Source organism: Thamnophis sirtalis, unplaced genomic scaffold, assembly GCF_051295495.1.
Source record: "Thamnophis sirtalis isolate CommonGarterSnake01/CBP01778 unplaced genomic scaffold, rThaSir2_p1.2 scaffold_6, whole genome shotgun sequence".
Classification (NCBI taxonomy): Eukaryota; Metazoa; Chordata; class Lepidosauria; order Squamata; family Natricidae; genus Thamnophis; species Thamnophis sirtalis.
Window position 1 is genome coordinate 18,753,939 of NW_028261386.1, and position 21,666 is coordinate 18,775,604.

General features: G+C 39.8%; 1 protein-coding gene across 1 annotated transcript; it reads left to right on the forward strand.

Annotated features, from left to right (window-relative positions):
- The first annotated feature begins 214 nt into the window (after positions 1-214).
- On the forward strand, positions 215-21,459 carry ASL (argininosuccinate lyase). The gene is made up of 17 exons (XM_014075118.2): positions 215-307; positions 521-583; positions 6,630-6,824; positions 8,032-8,115; positions 9,068-9,124; positions 10,113-10,210; positions 11,780-11,857; positions 12,326-12,403; positions 14,036-14,088; positions 14,743-14,805; positions 15,815-15,929; positions 16,702-16,786; positions 17,353-17,412; positions 18,657-18,740; positions 19,264-19,344; positions 19,791-19,897; positions 21,213-21,459. Exons 2-17 carry the CDS (start codon positions 572-574, stop codon positions 21,355-21,357), a joined length of 1,395 nt encoding a protein of 464 aa, XP_013930593.1. The 5' UTR covers positions 215-307; positions 521-571; the 3' UTR covers positions 21,358-21,459.
- Positions 21,460-21,666: the final 207 nt, after the last annotated feature.

Below are 21,666 nucleotides of genomic sequence, written 5' to 3' on the forward strand. Positions count from 1 at the left end.
TTTTGCTATTATTCTACGAAAACTCAGCATCCTCTGAATCTGGAACTTAAGTAATTTCTTAGGATGGGGAGAATATGAAAAATAAGCAATTGGGTGTCCTCTGTGGGTCATTGTTAGGGGATAGAGTCCCGTTTAAGGGGTAAGGGTGGGGGTGGGGGCAAAAGAAGGGCAGGTGGGCAGGACATCCCAGCTGGAAGCAAACCCCGCCTTGGGGGGCGTGGCCTATAGGCAGCGATCCCTTGAAAAGGAGACCCTTCACAGGCTGATTTACAGGAGTTCGGATAGCTGGTGGTTGCACACCCGGGAGGTGAGTTGATTAAGCCTGCAACGGCTGATCGGGTCGCAGTGTGGTGAGTCGGTCGTCTCTACGGATCTTGCACGAGTCACTGGCAGGGACCTCTTTGGAGCGAGCGAGCGAGCGAGCGAGCGGCTGTCTATGTGTGTCTGCCTGCCTGTCTCTCTCCGTGGGTCAGACTAACTGTCCGCTTGTTTGCAATGATCGCTTCCTTCTATCTGACAGGTTCTCCACGTTCTTCGCGAAAACCAGAAAGAAAATCCACAATCGTCCGTCATGGCAGCTGAGGTGAGTGGGGCATCTGGAAACTTTCTCCCCTCATGTCTCTCTGAGCGAGGAAACGACCTCTGCTTATCTCCTTTCCTGGCCCCCAAGAGATCTGCGTGGGGTGGGATGGGGTGGGGGGAAAACGAGGGTAGAGAACCGTTTCAGAGATTGGGCAGGTTCCGATGGGGCTGCATGTGGTGGAGTTGATTGATTGTGAACCACTTTCAAGGTTTGTTAAGGGCCGCAGAGCACATATCTGATTATGCCCCCCTCCCACTTTGGAGCTATTTCATACAGTTATATTAGCTGAGGAAAAGTGCCATGGTATAAAACATTGCATTTCTACCCTCAAAAAGCAAATAGGATGCAGCCGTTCTTACTTGCGGTATCCATATGCTCCTAGGGAGATCTGCTGTTCTCTTTCAGAGGCGAGAACTAGATAGATTTGATCCAGTCCAACTAAAGATTTTTTTTTAGTTGTTCTTATTTGTAGAGTAGGAAAGATCCTGTTTTTTGAGATTATATCTAGAACATTTTTCTCTAACTTGCTATATGGGGCTTGAGTTACACCATCTCCCCTACTAACTGAGTTATTAACAACTGAAGGGCATCTGATCGGAGGGAAAAACCCAATTAGGTAGGCAGGCTAACTAACTAGTATGTGAAATGCACTTTAAACAAAAGTCCGAGGCTGAATCATAAACATTTTGCAACCCCATTCTTCAGCAGTGAAGAAAGGTGCTTTATTATACAGCAGAGAGGATAAGAAATACCTTGAAATCTCTGGCCCTAAGGAGCTTTCATTCTTAGAATGATTAAAACTCATTCAAAATTAGATATAAATGAAGACTGTATATTTGGGAGTTTATTGTAAGTAATGAAGAAATACCTGGGGAGGTAATTGCACTAATTCATGTTGAAAAATTTAGAGTTTTGAGAACATTGTTGAAGGAAACAGATGCTTTCCAGATGATTTGCACAACTTGTATTTGAGGCGTAAAAAGTAGTAAAAGAAAGGAGCAGAACGCAGTTTAAGAGAGGATGGTAGAATGAATGACTGTCAAAGAAGAATGATGGTCAAACAGGAATATATGGCAGTTAGGGCAACAGTTGTCTGATGATTAGTTAAAACACATTTTTCACAGCCATGGAAGCATAGCTTTGTTAGGAATTCTGGGAGTTGTAGTCCAGCACATCTAGATAAGTTGATACTGTAAAAGTTAGCATGAAGCATCAGTTCATACATTATATTGGAAGGGCAATAGCTCAGAGATCAAGAATAAGCTCTGCCACCAGAAAGTTTCCAATATTCTTCCCTCAATTTTAAAAGATTAGTTAGCACACTAGTTAGAGAATTGCTGGGCTGGAGTGTACCAGCAGTCTTATTCTGTGGGGCTGTAGTTATACAATTTAACTTACTCCATTCATTCTTATTCTGCATTCACACATACATTCAAGCATATACTAATCAAAAAAGTTGGCTTGCATATCAAACATGGCACCAAAAGCCAACTGCGGAAATATTAACCAAGTTGTATATGGTGCAAATATAACTACGCTGAACCTTTAAGCTTCCTGTGTCATGCACATCCATTCAGCGGTTCCATATAATGTATTCCCAGAGTTGTAGAAGACGAGGGATATGAACTAGGGCTTTGGATTCTAGCACCCAATAATTTGGGAACTGAAGATCGCAAATCAGATGGCCAAGGTCATCTCGAAATGCATCACTGTAAATTAAGGGAACAGTTAATCTGAATGGAAAAGACAGCAAGATCATGAAATCCAGGTGGAGAAATCTGAACTGCTTCATTCCTAAATTCCATCCTATTTTCATAAAAGGACAAAATGATCCAATCTATCAAAAGCCATACAATGAGGGAGAAGAGAAGCGTAGGCCAAAATAGGTAAGGAATTGATGAGAGCACCCCAAACTACTTCGAATGAATTTAAGTCTTTGGATGAATAATACCCAAGATCAGTAGTTCCCAGGCTTCCCCAAACACTTTGCTGGGAATTGAAGTCCACCTCTCTTAAAGTGGCCAAGGTTGAGAAACACTATTCCTAACTAAAGGAAATGACAGATGTGATTTCAGAACCATTAACTGTAATCTTAAAGAATGGCCATTGGACAGGAAAAGTGCCAGAAAACTGAAGCTAAGCTAATTTTGTTCCTATCTTTAAAAAAAAAAGGGGGGGGGAGAACTATACCCAGGAAACTGGTCTGTTTGATATTAATACCTGGGAGAATCCTAGAAAAGATAATCAAGAGGTAGGTTTTCAAGCATTTACAGAGGATCAAGATCACTAGAAGCTAGCATGACTCCGTTAAAAAATAGACAAACCTTCGTTTTTTGTTTGAGAAAGTGATTAGATTAATAGAGCAAAGTAATACTCCGGATGTAATGTACTTAGATTTCAGAAGATGATGCATAGCATTTTTCTTAGTATCGATAGTTCCTATACTCAGATGATTGAACCCAATGCTTGGTCCTTAATAATATACCTACCTTATATTACACCAATCCATTAAGTGGGATCTCAGGGTGCTATCTTGAGCACAATGCTCTTCAAACATTTTCATAAAAGATTTAGATAAGGAGATAGGAGGAATTTTCACTCAGTACAATGCTGCAGGATTCAGTCAATATAGAGCAGAGGTCAAAGGTTCAGAAGGATATTTTAGATTTGAACATATCTAACAAAATGAATTCAGTGTTTAAAAAAATGTAGGTAAATAGGTTTAGATGGGGGGAAATGGATATATGTACAAAAAAAAGGAATTGTCTTAACACTAGTTTTGTACTCTCAGAGCTTGGTTGTTTTCTTGCAAACTTTTCATTACCCAACCTAGGTAACATTATTAGTACAAGTACTAGCTCCTAGTGCTAGCTCTCTACTAGCACTGAGAGCACCAAGGACACCTCATTTGTAAGAAGGATCTGGGTGTTATGTTAGATCATAGATTGCTCATAAGCAAACATGTGCTACACCTGGCAAAAGAGCTAACGCAACAGAGGTATGATAAGATTGTGGGGAATGATAGTTTTTACATTATGTTGCACTGGTTAGATTTCACTTGGAATATAGTATTGCATTTGCTTCTAGTCAACCTCAACATAAGAAGGGTGCTGATGAGCTGGAAAGGAGTACAAGTAAAAGCAGCAAAGATAGTGAGAAGCTTGGAAGCTAAATATTATGAAGAATGTTTGAAGTTCAGCCTAAATAACAGAGGCTTAAAGGGAAGATCTGATAGCAGTCTTCCAATTCTTGAAGGGCTATCATAGAGAAGGGATGTGGATTTATTATCCCTAGTATCTTGAATATAGGACAAGAACTGGTGGATGGAAGGTTTACAGAGGGAGACACAAACTTAAAATAAGGAGGAATTTCCTGACTTTGATAACTCTTAAGCAATGAGACAATTTGCCTCCTACAGGAAGTCCTTGACTTACAATCATTTGTTTAGAGATTGTTCAAAGTTACAATGGCACTGAAAAAAGTGACTTATGACCGATTCTTGCACTTATTACCATTGTAGTGTCACTGCAGTCATGTGATCGGTTTAGCTGCTTGGCAACTGGCTCACATTTATGGTGATTACAATTTCCTGGGGTCACATGATTGTAATTTGCAAACTTCCCAGCTGGATCCTGACAAGCAAAGTCAATGGGAAAGCCATCAGGGAAGTTCACAAATTGCAATCATGTGATGTTTCACTTAATGGCTGCACCATTTAATGCCAAGTTTTCCAGTTTCAATTGTGGTTGTAAGTCAAGGACTATCTGTATAGTTTTGGCTGTTAGATAACTGGAGGCTTTCAAGCAAATGTTGGACAGTCATTTGCTTGGGATGGCATGAGAATTCTTGCCCAAGATAGGGGGTTGAAGACTTTTGAGGTACTTTGGATTATTGTTATCTCCTTACTTCACAAAGAAAATATGTATGGCTAATAAGGCCCTACTACAAAAATTAAAACCTTTATTCCCTGGCAAAGTATAACAGAATAAGGAACAAATGATTCTTTTGGTGGATTTGCCAAGCCTGCAATTTCACAATATCTCTTTACTTAGCTAAAATTAGCGATCGGTATTAAATTGTCTTTGGTCCACTTCCTGTCCTGAGCAGAGAGCATTTAGAAGTGACAAATATCACATTGAAATGGCCTTACTTGAAGAAATACCCTCACCCCACCTCTTAAAACTGCTGGGCGAAGATTTAGCCTTCCTTTGGCTCAGAAACTGTCTCCTCTGACCAGTGAACTTTGACTGGCCCTTAAACATCACATGCTGTCTTCATGTTTACTTTGAGAAAACAGGGCAACAGATGCACCTGAATCATGCTGACAGAAGGCTTTTTGGAAGTGCTGCAGTGTACTGAGCATATCATTCAAAATGAACAAACTCTATGCTGTCAGGTAGCCAAATGAACAAGCTATATGGCGCATAGTCGATAAATATCTTGCCAGAGTCCTACATAGAAAGAAAATCTTGAAAGGTGTTTGGTGTGTATGTGTCGAATAGTTGGACTCTAGTGATAGAGTTGAATAAATATATTTAGTGAAAAAAGTTGTGCTGTGGTAGAAAACCTGGTGTTCAGAATTCTGAATCTAATAGGAAGCCTGTCATATTAGCAGGAAAATCCTAGCTGACTGGCTGAATGAATCTAGTTACTAATTGAACTAATTTTCTGAATTGCATTATACGTGCAGCGATAAATTAACCATATAAGCTCGTTAAACTGCAGAAAATCTAACCAAGGTTAAATTAAACAGAGTTACATTGTGTAGTGCAACCACAAGGGCCACAATCAATGAGTTTATGTATATCCACACAAAGGATAAAATAATAATGATTATGCAAGCAGTATTATCGGAGCTATTTGGCAAGTGGGTGGCTTTACAAATTGAATCAATTAAAAATAAACATTTACTTATACTTATTTTTAGGTGCTATTTACATGGTAAAATATGACAAAAGAGGGATTCTGCCTACATGAGTGAAAATAAGAAACAAATCTTCTAAAACAGTATCATGTGTTAGAAATGATACGATTGTACTGTCTGGTTAATGGGAGGAAGGATTGTTCTTTTTAATAATTTGACCATATGATTCATTCATCTTTTTTTAAATAGTAGAATTTGTGACAATCTTTTTTTTTGTTCCCAAGATCTTGACATTAATGCCTAAATGTAGTAAGGTGAGGATTTGTTAATTTTCAGGGTGAAAATGATTAACTAATGGGACAGTAACTACTTTTATGGTAATGGAGGAATGATCAGATCTTCTAAGCTCAATGTTTTCCAAGTCATTATTTCTTTTCTCAGTTTCTGAGAAACCATCATAAAGTTATCAAAGAGAAATCCAACCTAGAACTAAAGCCAGTAATTTCTTGACAGTGAAAACAATTAATCAGTGCAATGGCTTGCCTTCAGAAGTTGTGGGTGCTCCATCCCTGAAGGTTAAGAAGAGATTGGACAGCTATTTGTCCAGAATGGTATAGGGTTTCTTGCTGGAGCAAGGGGTTGGACTAGAAGACCTCAAAGTGCCTCCTGACTCTATTGTACTGTTATTGAATCATCACACTGAAACTTTCTACTTCCTCAGGATGCCAGTCCACATAAGGCCAGTCCTGATATTTGGCAGTATGCAATATGGATGTATAAATACCATATAACTGTGAGCTTCCTAAAATGCCCTTGTAATAAAACATTCCCAGCAAGCTGAAGTGACTATGAATGGTGATAGGGGCATGACTTCTATCTCAAAGATAATATAATTAGCATGCTGACCTCTTAGGATGTGACAAATAGTAAGATGATCATCCAGGTGAATCTATCAAGAACATTCCAACAGCTTTAGATGATAGATATTGCCTTCAGTTCTGATGGAGAATGCCAGCTCCCCCCCACCCCAAAAAAAGGCAAATAGTCAATATTTATCCATGGCATGGGTTGAGGGCGCCTACCTTCAGCAGCAGAAAAAATTGGGTAGTATACAAACATGGCAATGGAAGAAGTTATTATTAACTTTTATGATACATCGCTTTCCCCTTTTCCCCATCCTAGAGTGACAAACTTTATGGAGGAAGGATAGTGGGAAGTATTGACCCCATCATGGAACAGTTTAACGCTTCGATCGAGATTGACAAGCGCTTGTCGGAATTTGATATCTGCGGAAGCATGGCTTATGCGAAAGCTTTGGAAAAGGCTGGAATTCTGTCGAAAGTTGAGATGGAGAAGATCATCAGTGGATTAGAGAAGGTAAAGCTGTGGTAGAGGTAGAAAGAACTCCCAAGTAAAGGTAGCCTTAAGTACATGGGGCATCTCATCTGTAAGTAAAAGGATTTTGCAAAACGGATTTCCATCAGTATTTTATAAACTTAATAAAATAACAACTGATAATCGAAGCATTTCCCCCACACTTTTAAAAGCACGCATCCAATTTAACCAAGCACTGTGTAACAAGTAAATGTCACCTCCAAGCCTGTTGTCAGTCTATGCAGATACACCAACAGGACTTAGGACTGATATAACATGAGCCTGAAAAATAGGTAAGAAGAAGTAAGAATTAGTTAGAATTGTATTTTAGAATAGGCATGCTGTCATCTTGGTTACTCTCTGAACTGTAGAGAAGTTAGGTCAAAATGTAAAGTAATTTATTAAATTCTATGCAACACAAAACAGAGAAAAGAGCCGCAGGTCTGTTTATATTCATTCACTGACTTCCACAATAACCTGTTGTCTTTCTATTATTGCTGTGCTAAAAATAAAGAAAGCCCAAAAAGTTTCACAAGAAAAAACTAATTTTGTTTAGGCAATCCTAATGCACAACAAAGAGGAGGCAATAGAGAGACTGAGAAAATAAATTTATCAGATTCCTGTGAAGGAACTAACATGACACGGTCAAGTAAAAAAAAGTTGAGGCTTTAGAGAAATCTAGAGAATCTTGAAAACCAAAGAACTGGACCCAAGGCCACACCTTATGAACCCCAGTAGCTTTATAATTTTTATTTAAAGAGTTTAAAGGGATGGGAAGAAACAAAAAAATGTATATTGAATTGAATCCCTCTGATACTGGGTCACCAGGCACAAATCCAACACTCTTTGGCTTAATTAACTCTGCATGGAAATATGCTTTCCATCTTTCATTAATTAGAATGGGAAAGAGCTTTAATCTGGTCCAGAGTCTGTGAATACAGAGCAAAGAGTTTCAGTTTAGACTGAGAATTATGGGAATTGTAGTCCCAACACATCTGGAAAGTTGTTAAGTGCTGCTACTGTGCTGATGATATCATGGACATAGTCACTCCTTCCAGATCTCTGCCAAGAAGATTTCAGCTAGGACTTCTAAGGATAAGCCTTGCTATTCAGCCCATGAATGATCCATTAAGCCTCCTTTTTTCCCCTGGACAACAAGGACATTTTGTGAATTACTAAACAACTTTTTCTTTGACTGGTGCTATTGTAGATTTCTGATGAGTGTTCCAAGGGCAGCTTGATAATCAGCCGAACCGATGAGGACATCCACACTACCGTTGAACGTAGACTCAAGGTTCGTTTGGTTTATCTGTTTGACTGAAATTTTCTGATTTGAAGGATAATGTTTCTACAGTGGCTGTGTTGATTTGGAATATTAATAAATGTTCAAGCTATTCCAGGTAGAGCAATTGGTTGGTAGAGTAGGACAAAAAGGATAACAAGGAGTGGAGCTCTTCCAACCAGGAAAAAGAGTATGATGGGAGGTGTGTGTGTGTGAGATAAATTTGCTGAACCGGTTAAATGAAGGTGTGGACAAGAAATTAGGGCTACCTGAATTCTAGTTCCCCCTTATGCATGAAAGTCAGCTGGGTGACTGTAGGCCAGTCACTTTCTCTCATCCAATCCACTTCACTGGGTTGTTGTTGTGGGATCAGAAGTAGGAAGAAGGATTGTTGTGTTGTCCAAAGCAAAGGCAGGGTATACATCTATAAATGAATCAATGATCCCACTGAATCTAGAAAAAGAGCAACATTCTGCCCTGCGATGTGAGGCTGGCTCCAACCCTCCTATCTTTTCATAAGGGTCTAAAGATATGGCTCTACCAATTGGCTTCCCCCCTCCTCTCCCCAGTGAGGGAACGGTGCAATGGAGGTGATTTTTCAAGTAATAACCAATCCCACTTTCCCCCACTCTGCCCCAGCCCTCCCCATGCGTTCTTAGTTTTAATGTCTGATTTTTATATTCTAAATGTTTATGTAACTGTAAGCCAACCAGAATTACCTTATGGTAAGATAGGTGGCCAATAAAAAAATAATAAATTTATTTATTTATAAATAAGTGAATAAATTGTAAAGTTATAAGTAAATTTATTCATTTATTTATTATAAATAAATGAATAAATTGAAAATTCTGAGACATATACATGGTGTCAGGAGGCTAATCTTGGAAATAATCAAACTTTGCAACTACTTATAGGAACCAATGTCTTCGAAATATTGGAGAATGAAAACTTTTTTTATTTTCAGGAACTGATTGGTGATGTGGCTGGAAAGCTTCACACTGGACGAAGCCGGAATGATCAAGTAAGAATAATCTGAATGGTTCCGAAATAATTTTAGCTATATTGATATTCCAATGTTTCTCCTCCCCCCTTTCTGTTTCATCTTTCTGGGCAAAGAAATAGGAGATCTTCGGAAGATCTTGAAAATCTAAATTATTACGAAGTGTTAAAGAACATCAAATTAGTTTTCTTTGATTTGAAACAATACCAAAATAACCCCTAAAGTTTTTTGAACTCCATTATTTTAAAAACGTATGTTGGAAATGAACTAAAATTGCATATGATATAGTTACAGCTATTTGTAGTCCTATTTTGGTTAAATATTCATCTGACAGAAAAATGTGATCAAATATGATGATTTTAACCGGCTTATAAGAGGAGTTTCAAATAAATTCTCCCTTCATATTTTACTTCTTGCAATTAATTAATGATGGCTTGCAGGATGCAGAATTCAGAATTATTTTAGTCCTTGTCCTCCTCCATAATTTATGACAGCCTCTTTGTATTTGTAATGATAGAAGCTTCACTGTACTGGATTTGACAAGCAACAGATAACCTTTTGGTGGCGGTGTTGTCATTTGTATGATAATATCTTCACACAAATGATTTAAATGCCCAAGATGTCTTAATCTCTTCATTATCAGACATTCTAGAATAAAGAACGCAGGAATCCATTCAAATGAGGCTCCATTATACTGAGAATGGATACCTGCTAGAATAATTAAGTTTAGCACTGTCTCTAGCTATTCTAAAGGGATGTTTAAATGGTGCCTTCAAACATTACCTACTATCTGAACTCTACTCTCCAAAAAACATGTAGTACTTACAACCAAACTGAACCCAAAATGTATGTTGCTGAGAAATTTGTTAAGTAAGTTTTGCCGCATTTTACCCCATTTGTTAAGTGAATCACTGCAGTTGTTAAAATAGTTGAAGTCCACAAGTGGCAAAGTTGCCACGATTGGTTTCGGTCTCCTTTTTGAAAATCCAAATGTGTGCCTTTCTTACAGATAGTGACTGATCTGAGGTTGTTCATGAAGAGCTCCATGACAATGCTGTCTGTTCACCTTCAACAGCTCATTCGGACCCTGATGGAACGTGCTTCTACGTAAGCCTGGCTCTTTCTTTTAAGTCTAGTGGATTTACAGGCTGTGGTTGAGATCATCTGCCTGAGCCCAACTGTCTCTCCCACCATTCCATCGTCCCTCCATTAATAAAATTCCTATTGAAATAACCCCAAATTCACTCTTATTATCCCTGCTTAAAAGCATCAGGAAACATGTGAGAAGTCCCATCCAGCCATCTTATTCCCCCACTGACTGACCAGATGCTTAACCTGTGAGCAAAGCACCAAGTCCTTGAAACTACTATAGGTGCTCATATATACAATGAATGCTTCATTTAGTTACGAGGACCACCAATACTGTTTGCTTTCTTGTCATGGAATCACCCAGACTAAGAAGGTCCTAAAAGTTGTCCTGGACTTGGGGAATTCTGAAAATGGCAGTCCACACATTTTAAAGTTTTCAAGGTTGAGAAATATGGCGCGACATGGAGGTTCCATTTGATGAACCAAAATCTATCTATCTATCATCTATCTATCTATCTATCTATCTATCTATCTATCTATCTATCTATCTATCTATCTATCTATCGTATCTGTTTGTGTGTGTTTGTGTGTGTTTGTGTGTGTGTGTGTGTGTTCCAGCATAACTCCGGAACAGTTCGAGCAATTTCAACCAAACTTGGTACACAGATGATTTACTCTCTGGAAACAAATACTGTGGGCATCCCTAACACCCCTCAACATGTGTGACTGTGTGTTCCAACATAACTCTGGAATGCCTGGGCTGCTGAAATGAAAAGGAATGAATTATATCTATTATATCACAGTACGTTTGACAGTGATAGTGTGCATTAGTGTGATAGTGTTAGGATACAGCCTGTTGTGCCTTAACATGGCATCTACTATACAGCACAGCAGAGATGCCCTGGTAAAGGCTTCACAGTACTCTACCAGGGGCCGCCAACCTAATACAGAATTAGGATAAATAAATACCCGAGCAAAGCCGGGTTATCGGCTAATGACAAAAAAATTCCAAGCATACATATTCTCCCTGAATTAGTTTCATCATATCTGAGATACACGCAAAGCCTTTTCAGCTGAAGAAACCACACTGAGCTTTGTGTAGTTGTCAAGGGCTGAGCTTTGTGTAGGGTACAAGTAAGGGACAGGGGGTTTGCCCTATAGCTTCCCTCCAAAGCAGACCCTCGGGGACTGTAAAAGGACGCTGGCCAACTGCATAGGGTTGGTAGCTACTTTCTGACTTGGATCACTAAGATCTAATCACTGCCTAGTAAACCTCATTGGGTTTTGAGTCTGACCTGCCATTGATCACAACAAACAATTAATAGGCACATAAGCCTAGTTGCTTTCTCCCAGTAATTTGGAGATTGTTTTGGTTCATAGTAATAGAATGTGACAACTGGTATACATGGATATATTTTTCATCTGTGAATTCCTTCATCCATTACAAAACCATGTTTTTCCTTGTTAATGTGACAGGATGATTAGCTTCATAAATAATTGTTGGGTTCTCCCCCCTCTTCAATTGTCTCCTCGTTGTTAAAATGAAGGGTAAATCTGTAATGTTGTGATCTGCTTTTTCTGTTGTAGTGAAATGGAGGTGATATTTCCTGGTTACACCCACTTGCAAAAGGCTCAACCAATCAGATGGAGCCACTTTTTACTCAGGTAACCAATCCCTTAGCACTTTCTGGAGTTAACTTTTGTCAGTGCTTTGTCAAACAAATTACAGCCACCATCTATAACAACCGCTGGGGTCCCATGAAAATGGAAAATAAAAGGTTGCATCTGACAATAGACACGCTTTTAGTTTGGAATTGAACTTCCAGATTCAAAACCCAGATCCCATCAAATGTTGCTTTTAAAATTTTGAGTTTTTAAATGTTATGTATTTATTTTTCTTGCTTATAGTGAATGCTTAGCATGCTATTTCTTCCTTTGTTTGAGAAGGGCTTACATGGCTGTGTACACTATTTAAGTTAATACTTTTACATCAAATTCTGCAGTCCATATCAAGAACAATTTTGCTGCTGTAAAGATTTCCTATTATCTGCACCTATTAAAATTCTCTAACAAAGAACTACCCTCTCTCCCTCCCTCTCTTCCTTCCTTCTTTCCCCTTCCTTTTTCTCACAGTTTTGCTGTCGCTCTGGCCAGAGACCACGAGCGCCTGTTTGAGGCCAAAAAAAGGATCAACGTTCTGCCTTTGGGAAGGTAAAAGCAACCCCACCCACCCCCAGAAAATGTTTGTGGGCCAATAGAGGTCAAACTAACTTGCTGTGACCATATCTAAATCAAGACATTTTGATATGGGTGAGGAAAATAGAATAATTCCTCCCTCCCAATTGTATTTGCAAACACTTAGTTTAGCCAGTCTGTTATTGTATTCAACTCTGTTTCCAGAAATAGGTATATGCAATCACATAAAAACGTACATCTCACAGATTGACAAGAGAATCATAATTTGGATGCTTTGCCCGAAAGCAGAAGGACAAAGAAGAATGGAGGAGGAGGAGGCATGAAGACAGACATCATTTTTGACATTTCTCTGGCTTGTACAATCCTTGGCTAAATTTAATTGAAAAAAGTCACTTCTAATCTTTAAAATATTATTAGATACGAAATATTACATTTCCTATGTGGGCAGTAATTATACAAACTACTTGCAAACTATGATATAATAGGGATAAATAGCTGCTACACTTGATAGCATTTTAATGACATAATCTGCCTTCTGCATCATTATTTTCCTTAATAGTAGGGAAATGACTTTAGTTGCAAAGAGATCTTTCTTCACAATTCTCCTTTGAACTATATTATTTTATAGGTTGGGCATCAGCTTGGACCAAGAAAATACAACACAAAACATTGTTTCCTTGATCTGTTAGCCTTGAGATAATCATGGTGGCAAGGATCATGGATGACATTGGTTTAATACTGTTAGTAAACCTCGACTTATGACCAAAAATGGAGCCCAAAATTTCTGTTGCTAAATTAGACATTTTTAAAGTTTGTGTTGCCCCATTTTATGACCTTTTTGTCACAGTTGTTAAGTGAATCACTGCACTTGTTAAGTGAATCTGGCTTCCCCATTGACTTGGCTTGTCAGAAGGTGGCAAAAGGTGACCACGTGATCCTGGGACATTGCAACCATCATAAATATGAGTCAGTTACCAAGTGGCCGAATTTTGATCACATACTCATGGGGATGCTTCAATGGTCATAAGTGTGGAAATGGTCACAGATTACTTTTTTTCAGTGCTATTGTAACTTTGAGTGGTCAGTAATGGAACCGTTGTAAGTTGAGGACTACCTGTAATAGGGAGATTGACTAAAAAAATAAGGAGAAATCACTAGGGAAGGCCTAGATCAGGGGTGTCAAACTGGCAACCCATGGGCTGGATGCGTTCACACACACAGGCCACACCCACCCCAGCTCCGTGAAGTTACTCTACGTAATGTGACATCAACATGGTAGCGGGTTTGACACCCGTGGCCTAGGTGCATTATAATTAATAATGAAATACCATTCAAGTGCTTCACCACTTGGTCATTCACACGAAGGAAATGGAATGAAAGTGTGTGCAAAATGAGGAATGCAATTTAAGATTCCTGACTTGGGTTTCCAAAGCTAGACTGGCATCATTGACATTATTGGGGCCAGCAAAGCCAAGACCCTCTGACTTTGTTCCATAGGATGCTACTGAGGGAACTTCCAACACGCGATCACTGTGGAGCACTGCAGGGGATCTAGGGCATGCAATTCGGGCCCACTTTCCCCTGTGAGGTGCCTTTTCCCTTTGTAGATGTTTTAAGGATTCCTTCTGATCTTTCTCTCTCTTGCAGTGGGGCTTTGGCTGGCAACCCATTTGGCCTGGACCGTGAACTGCTCCGCCGAGGTGAGCTTTATCATGTCTCTGCTTGAATAAGCAGTTGAAATGTGTCCAGAAGGCAAAGGGATTAGAATGAGATCAAGGGTTAGGCACAAGTATGTTGAAGTCCCCACACAGAGTGATAAACATAATTCTTGATGTTTCACAGCAGTGGTTTTCAAACCGAGTCCTTGGTCCACCCACGATCATCGGCCAGGTAGATTAGATGGCTATCATCTCAGGGCCACTAATTCTTTTTTAACCTTGCTTTAAATACTTCCAAAGCCATTTGGGACTTTGTTCTTAAAACAGTTTGATGGGAGTGAGGTTAACATTCCTAACAAGAGAATTTCTGTCACTGAAGCATGGAGACATACAGAGGTATTAGTCCTGGGGACAAATACCTCTGCCACACCCACCCTGCCACGCCCACTATGCCATGCCACGCCCACCAAGCCACACCCACAGAACCTGTAGTAAAAAAAAGGATTTCACCACTGATACTTATGTTGAATTTCATGACTGTTGAGTCTTACATGCCAGCTTGTAGAACCTTTGGGTGGTGGTGGGGAACCCATGGATTTTCTTCTCTAAATTGGGACCCTCCAGAAATGTTGGAATCCTATTCCCAGAATCTCTGGAATTAACTGTACCCTTGTTTTTTTTTTCTTTTAATCACAGAACTGGATTTTGCCACCATCAGCATCAACAGCATGGATGCAGTGAGCGATCGAGACTTTGCGGGTAGATACACTGCTTTTGTGTTTCTTTTTGGCAGTCCATTGTGGGGAAAGTCGCAAAAGAATATGATTACACACAAAAAAGGGGAGGAGTTGAACAGGGGCATGCTTGTGTGATTCTCTCAAGAGCTATGCTGGCCCATGCATAGTAGGTCAAAAGCTGCAAACCCCAAATACATTAGCCAGAATGCCAGAATGTGGTTCTGATTTTGATGGGTGGGTTGAAGGGTGAAATGAATGTGTTAAGTCTTATAGGGATTGACAGTTTTCATGTCATCTCTTAAAACCCATCCAATCTCCCCCCAAAAAAGATTAAGCCAAATCACCCACAGTAGAATATAATTCTTTATTGGCCAAGTGTGATTGGTCACACAAGGAATTTGTCTTTGGTGCATATGCTCTCAGGGTACATAAAAGAAATGATACATTTGTCACGAATCATAAGCTACAACACTTAATGATAGTCATAGGGTACAGATAAGCAAATGATATTAGGAAACAATATCAATATCAATTGTAATGATACAAGCACAAAGTTACAGTCATACAGTCATAAGTGGGAGGAGATGGGTGATAGGAACGATGAGAACATTAATAGTAATAGTAATGCAGCCTTAGTGAATGGTTTGACAGTGTTGAGGGAAATTGTTTAGCAGAGTGATGGTGTTGGGGCGGGGGGGGGGAAGCTGTCCTTGTGTCTAGTTGTCTTGGTGTGCAGTGCTCTATAGTGTCATTTTGAGGGCAGGAGTTGAAACAATTTATGTCCAGGAGGCGAGGGGTCTGTAAGTATTTTCACAGCCCTCTTTTTAACTCGTGCAGTATACAGGTCCTCAATGGCAGGGAGATTCCAGGTCTCAACAAGGAATGGTTTTAGGGATACTTCTTAGTTTTACATCCCTAGATTATGCAATGATTGTTTTCTAGCCAGGGAGAGCAGCATACTTTGCTTTTCGTTCAGAAACAAAATTTAGACTTTTCTCCCCACTCTCGCTCCCCCTTTTTTCTTTTATCAGTGGAGTTTCTTTACATTGCTTCCATGATCATGGTCCACCTGAGCAGGTTATCTGAAGATCTGATTCTCTATGCCACAAAGGAGTTTGGATTCATCACTCTCTCAGATGCATATTGGTAATTTGGGGGCATCTCTCATACTTTCAAATCATTGTTCTAGCAGTCTCATTCTAGAGTCCAGTAACTTTGAGTATTGCATGGATGGAGACTCTTATCTGGAGCTCCTACAATTATAACCTTTTTTCCCTCCCCAAAATATTGTTCTACTGTCTTTTCACTGAGAAAGCAGCTTGCCGTGCAACATTAAATACAGCGAATCAAATGAGCACTGCGATCGTAAAACTTCAGTAATAAAACCATCCAGGAAGCAGAAGCAATTTGAAAAGTCAAGTTGAAAAGACAATACTGACAATATATTTGCTTATCAAGTGCCTCATTTAGCAACCAATGCAGAAATGAAATTTTAAGTTGTGGTCGCGTGATGTCTTGTTTAATGACTGCACTGATTCACTTAATGATGGAAACAGAAACGAATTCATAATTCTGACGCAGTCACGTGACGTTTCAATTACTGACTACAGTACCTAGCGATGGAGTTTCCAACAGTGAACCAGAGATCTGGGCACCAGGGCAGGGGTCTCCAACCTTGGCAAGTTTAAGCCTGGAGGGCTTCAACTCCCGGCTTAAACTTGCCAAGGTTGGAGACCCCTGCACCAGGGCATTTCCTCTATCACCCTCTTCAGTTGGAAAGCAAATAAGTAAATAACCCCACCTCCCCTCTGAACAGAAAATTTGTGAATTCATGCTAATAGTGCAGAATTATACGTTGCTTTAGAAGCTTGAGATATTTGCAGATGCATCATGATATTTATTTATTTTTTGGTTAAAGCACTGGGAGCAGCCTGATGCCCCAGAAAAGAAATCCCGATAGCCTTGAATTGATCCGCAGCAAGGCTGGCCGAGTGATTGGAAGAGTAAGTGCTCAGGTTTCATTAATACAGAATTTGTTTGTTTGTTTGCTTGCTTGTTTCTTCGTGTCACAAGCATCACAATTAAAAACACTGAGTTGGTGGAAATGCTTTAGTAAGCCAGGAATATGTTTGCAAGGGAAGTCGTTAGTCCTGACATATAAACCCCACAGAACTTCAGTCAGAACTAAAGAAGCTTCTTGGATGAGAAGCAAAACATCTTCAAGGAAAAACAAAGTCCAGTTGCCTTTTGGAGAGAAAAAAAAACACCTTTGGGACGACCCACAGAAGGAAGGAAGATTAGGATGTTACACAATTATAGCTCCTATTTTTAAAAGTTAAATATTCAATGTAAACTGAGGATGGAGTTAAGAGGAACCTGGGAAGAAAGCTAATGCAGGCTTTCTAAGAAAACAAGGATTCATGAAGCTGTGGGGTGGGGTGTGGGCTAGAATATTGATGCACGCACAAAAGACTGTAGCCTTTAAAGTGAGGTGAGGGGATTTACTGCCCTTGATGATGTCATGGCCAAGAACTGGGAATATTAACAGAGCTTTTTGGACCTCTTGCAGGCTACTGGACTCCTTGTGATTCTGAAAGGACTTCCCAGTACCTATAACAAGGATCTGCAGGTAAATGATGGGATTCTTTCCATCTGATCATCAAGGCTTGCTCTAGCTGCTGTTTCTCTGCATATTCAGCTGGTTTTAGACTATGTAGTTGTGATTCTGTAACTTCCTGCTGCAAGAGGAGAACAATGTTTGAATTCAAGTGGTTTGGGGCTAATTCTTTAGCTAAAGGTAGACTTTGGGCTGATAAGATCCAGAAAGCAGCTGGTGAGCACCTAGGCTAGTTTAGGCTTATGCTTCTTAACCTCTGCAAATTTAACATGTGTGGATTTCAGTTCCCATAATTCTTCAGCCATTCACAATTATCTTGTGCTTTTTGTGAGGTATAAATCAATCTTACTAATTTGATAACATTCCTGCTAACCATTTCCTTGGCTTACTTGCAAATCCAAAATTGTTTTGTTTTGCATAATTCATCCTTACGTCCATTTCTCTTTGTTGTGAAATAATTTTCTTTTTTGGGAATTTACCACTTTCAGAGAATCTTGACTTAGATAGGCTGCCTTCTGCTCCAGTCAGATCCTTTTCAGGCTACTCTAAGCTGACATAATTAGGTTGTGATCACACAACATACTTAATCGGTTTAAACATCCTAGGGCACCAGTGTCAAACTTGTGACGTCACATTGCTGTTATATGATGTTTCACGGTGTTTTTTCCCTTCGTGGAGCTGGGGTGGTCATGGCCTGCATGTGGCACATCTGGGCTGTTGGCCACCGGCTTGACACCCCTGCCCTAGGAGACATACGTGCATAAGATGCCAAGGTTGACTAATGTTTTGTGTGCCTGTGTTATGGCTAACAGGTTAGTGTGTCATGCAATCTAAAGTGCAAATCTAGAAAATAGCTTAATTCAATATCCATATTCAACATTAAGTGAATGCAGCCATTGAATGTTGCTTGGTTAGCAAATATAGAATTACATTTCTGACACATGGCCCTCGTGATCATTATTGGGGAGGATCTGTATGTGATTATTATCAGAATCGCCATGTTTGGAAGTGGTTTATCTTTTAGTACTGGAGCTTACTAAGGACCTTGTCATTACTGGAAACTGGCTACTAGGCTAAGGTGACCTTGAGTCTTACCCTTGGAGACAGCCCTTGTAAAAGGTGGAAGTTTCTCCCCATAGTATATTAGCTTCCACATGCACTGAAATACCAGATGTTGGGGGACAGATGATGTTCTTCCCCTACCATCCATTATCTTCTTAGGTAACCCTCTTTCAACATTTTTTTTTTACAAATAGGAAGATAAGGAAGCTGTGATTGATGTGATGGATACCCTGAGCACTGTGCTTAAAGTTACCACCGGAGTTATCTCCACTCTCCAGGTGAGCAGGATGGGTTATTCTATCAGCTACAGGTAAAGGTAAAGATTCCCCTCGCACATACAGTATATGCTAATCATTTCCGACTCTAGGCATGGAATGCTGTTACCTTCCCACCAAAGGTGGTCCCTATTTTTCTACTTGCATTTTTACATGCTTTCGAACTGCTAGGTTGGCAGGAGTTGGGACAAATAACAGGAGTTTACTCTGTTATGTGGTGCTAGGGATTTGAACCGCTGAACTGCTGACCTTTCTGATCGACAAGCTCAGCGTCTTAGCCACTGAGCCACCGCATCCCCTTTATCCTATCAGCTAGAATGGCTTAAATATTTTTTTGCTCCTTTATTCCAGCCTACAACTACTTTTGACACTCAAGGAGCAGAAATCCCAGTATGCTTTTGCCAAATTGAATGTAACTGCCATGATTTTTTTAAAAATAATGGTTAAAAATGCATCCATTCACTTTGACTAGCTAACATGTGATAATTATGATTCCTTCTCACCATTCTTTCATTCATTTGTTTAGATCAACAGGGATAACATGGAAAGAGCCCTGACCCCTGAAATGTTGTCTACAGATCTTGCTTACTATTTGGTGCGCAAAGGAGTGAGTATCCAAGCTTGTAGGGGAATAGAATCACTTATATCCATGTGCCAAGACCATGACTCCAATGGCACAGGATGTAGCTGAGCAAGAAATGGGCTGGATATCCTTTCTTACGACCCCGAATAAATATTGGAGAAAACTTTTGAGCCCGAGGAATTGCTGTCTATACTGACAAGTCTGTACCTTCTTCCAGTATCTGTTACTAAATTTAATGGATTTATAGGGCTGCCCAACTCAAAGAATATCCCAGCAGCAGTCCAAGAGCCTTCATAAATGATGCTGCCATTGGGTTTTGCATTTCATGTCTGTGTCACATTCTATAGTCCAGAAATAGTTGGAAAAGTCAGCACTGAAATGTCAGCTTCAGAACATTGGAGATCTTTTGAGGATAAAAATTAGACTGAAAAATATTTAAGCCTCCTAATTTTGTTCCCCTTGTATTCCAGGTGCCGTTCAGACAAGCCCACACTGTTGTGGGGAAGGCAGTCCGTTTAGCCGAGAGCAAAGGAGTGACTCTTAATCATTTATCCATGGATGACCTGAAGGGAATTCAGTATGTATTGGGTTATGGGAGCTTTTAAAGGCTTTCCTATAGTATGTAGATACTGCTTTTAAAAGCCATGGTGGCTCAGTGGTTGGAAGGCAGTATTAGTAATTCTGCCCACCACCAGTTCGATCCTGACCGCCTCAAGGTTGACTCAGCCTTCCATCCTTCCGAGTTGGGTAAAATGAGGAGCCAGATTGTTGGGGGCAATAGGCTGGCTCTATAAACCGTTTGGAGAGGTCTGTAAAATCTATGAAGAGGTTGATAAGTCTGTTATTGCTATTGCTAACTCTTGAAAACAAGGAAGAATATTACTACCTCTAGTAGCAGTTGGATATGGAGATAAGTCACATTTATGGAATGCTGAAGACTTATGCTATTAGTCATCTATTCTGGGACCCCACAATTCCATATCTTTTTTTCCCAGGGATGGAAATTATCCCTTGAATAGTACAACATAATAATGTAATGATAAAAACTATTTTATAAGTACAATCATAAAGGGGATAAAGTAAGCAATCTTTTGTAGTCAATGCTAAAGGAATAGAGGGTTAAGATTAAGTACCAGATCCATGTTCAAATCCCTGCTTAAACAGAAAATTCACAGAAAGGCCCATTGTCTATCAGCCTAATCTACCTCACAGGGTTGTATTGAGTCACAAATTGTGTTCCAGGCTGAGGGCCACATTTGGCTTTTTAGTTGCATGCTAAGGGTTGCAGTCTAAAACAATAGCAGAACCAGGCCAGAAATCTGACTTTGGTTTCATTTTATTTGCTCTTTATTTACTCTTAGTGATCACATTGGTATGAGCTGAGGAGACTGTACCCCAAACCTTGAGAGGCAGCACCAAATTCTAAGACAGTGGTTTGTTTGTTTTTAATTTGGCAACTTTCAGATGTGTAGACCTCAACTCCCAGTATTCCCCATCCAGCATGGTGAAAACTCTGTTCTAGAATGTGAAGTTGCATATCTCTAGCCTAGGTAAGCTAGGCTGGGTAGTCCACTTGCCTTGCTATGATTTGTTCATTCTCTAAGGCAGGAGTAGGGAACAATGACCCCTTTATGATCTGTGGACTTTTGACTCCCAGAATCCCATGGCTGGCTCAAGAATTCTGGGAGTTGAAGTCCACAGGTCATAAAGAGGCCATCGTTCCACACCCCTGCTCTAGGAGGAGCCATTGAAGGTGACAGTTGTTCCTATTTGCAGAGTTTCTGCGTTCTGTTTCTTGGCCAGATAAAATGTGTGAAAAGAGAAGCTTTAGGTTTCAAAGACTTGTCTTTCCGTAATATCTGACTGAAGCTATTTCTTGTTGCTCCTTCCAGCCCCATGATGGGAAGTGATATCTCACAAATCTTCAACCATCAGCATAGCGTGGAGCAGTATACTTCCCCTGGGGGCACCGCCAGGAGCTGCGTGAGTGCCCAGATTGAATATCTGAAGGAGATGCTGAAGAGACAGAAGGAATAAGTTTTGAGTGTGGGGAAATACTGTCCCGTTGCTGCAGGTTTCTGCTTAGCATGTTTAATCACAAGATAATAAATACAGTGGCATATTGGATTTCAGGAAAAACTGTGTATGCTTCTTCTTTTCTGTCTTTTTTTTTTTCTGTCATACAGTATGTTTCAACCAGGAAAAAATTACTTAGTTATTATTTCAAAAGTGTTTCCACTGGGAAAGATTTATGTAGTCACTTATTTTAATCAACTTATATAGCTGTCCATCTCAACCGTGACTCTGGGTACCTAACATAAAATTAAAACTCAATAGAAAACAAAT

What these genes read in the sequence shown, in the direction of transcription:
- ASL (XM_014075118.2), top strand. An exon ending in ACTCTCTCAGATGCATATTG is followed by an intron (nt 15,930 to 16,701) that starts GTAATTTGGGGG and finishes TTTTGGTTAAAG; the next exon opens with CACTGGGAGCAGCCTGATGC. An exon ending in GAGTTATCTCCACTCTCCAG is followed by an intron (nt 18,741 to 19,263) that starts GTGAGCAGGATG and finishes TCATTTGTTTAG; the next exon opens with ATCAACAGGGATAACATGGA.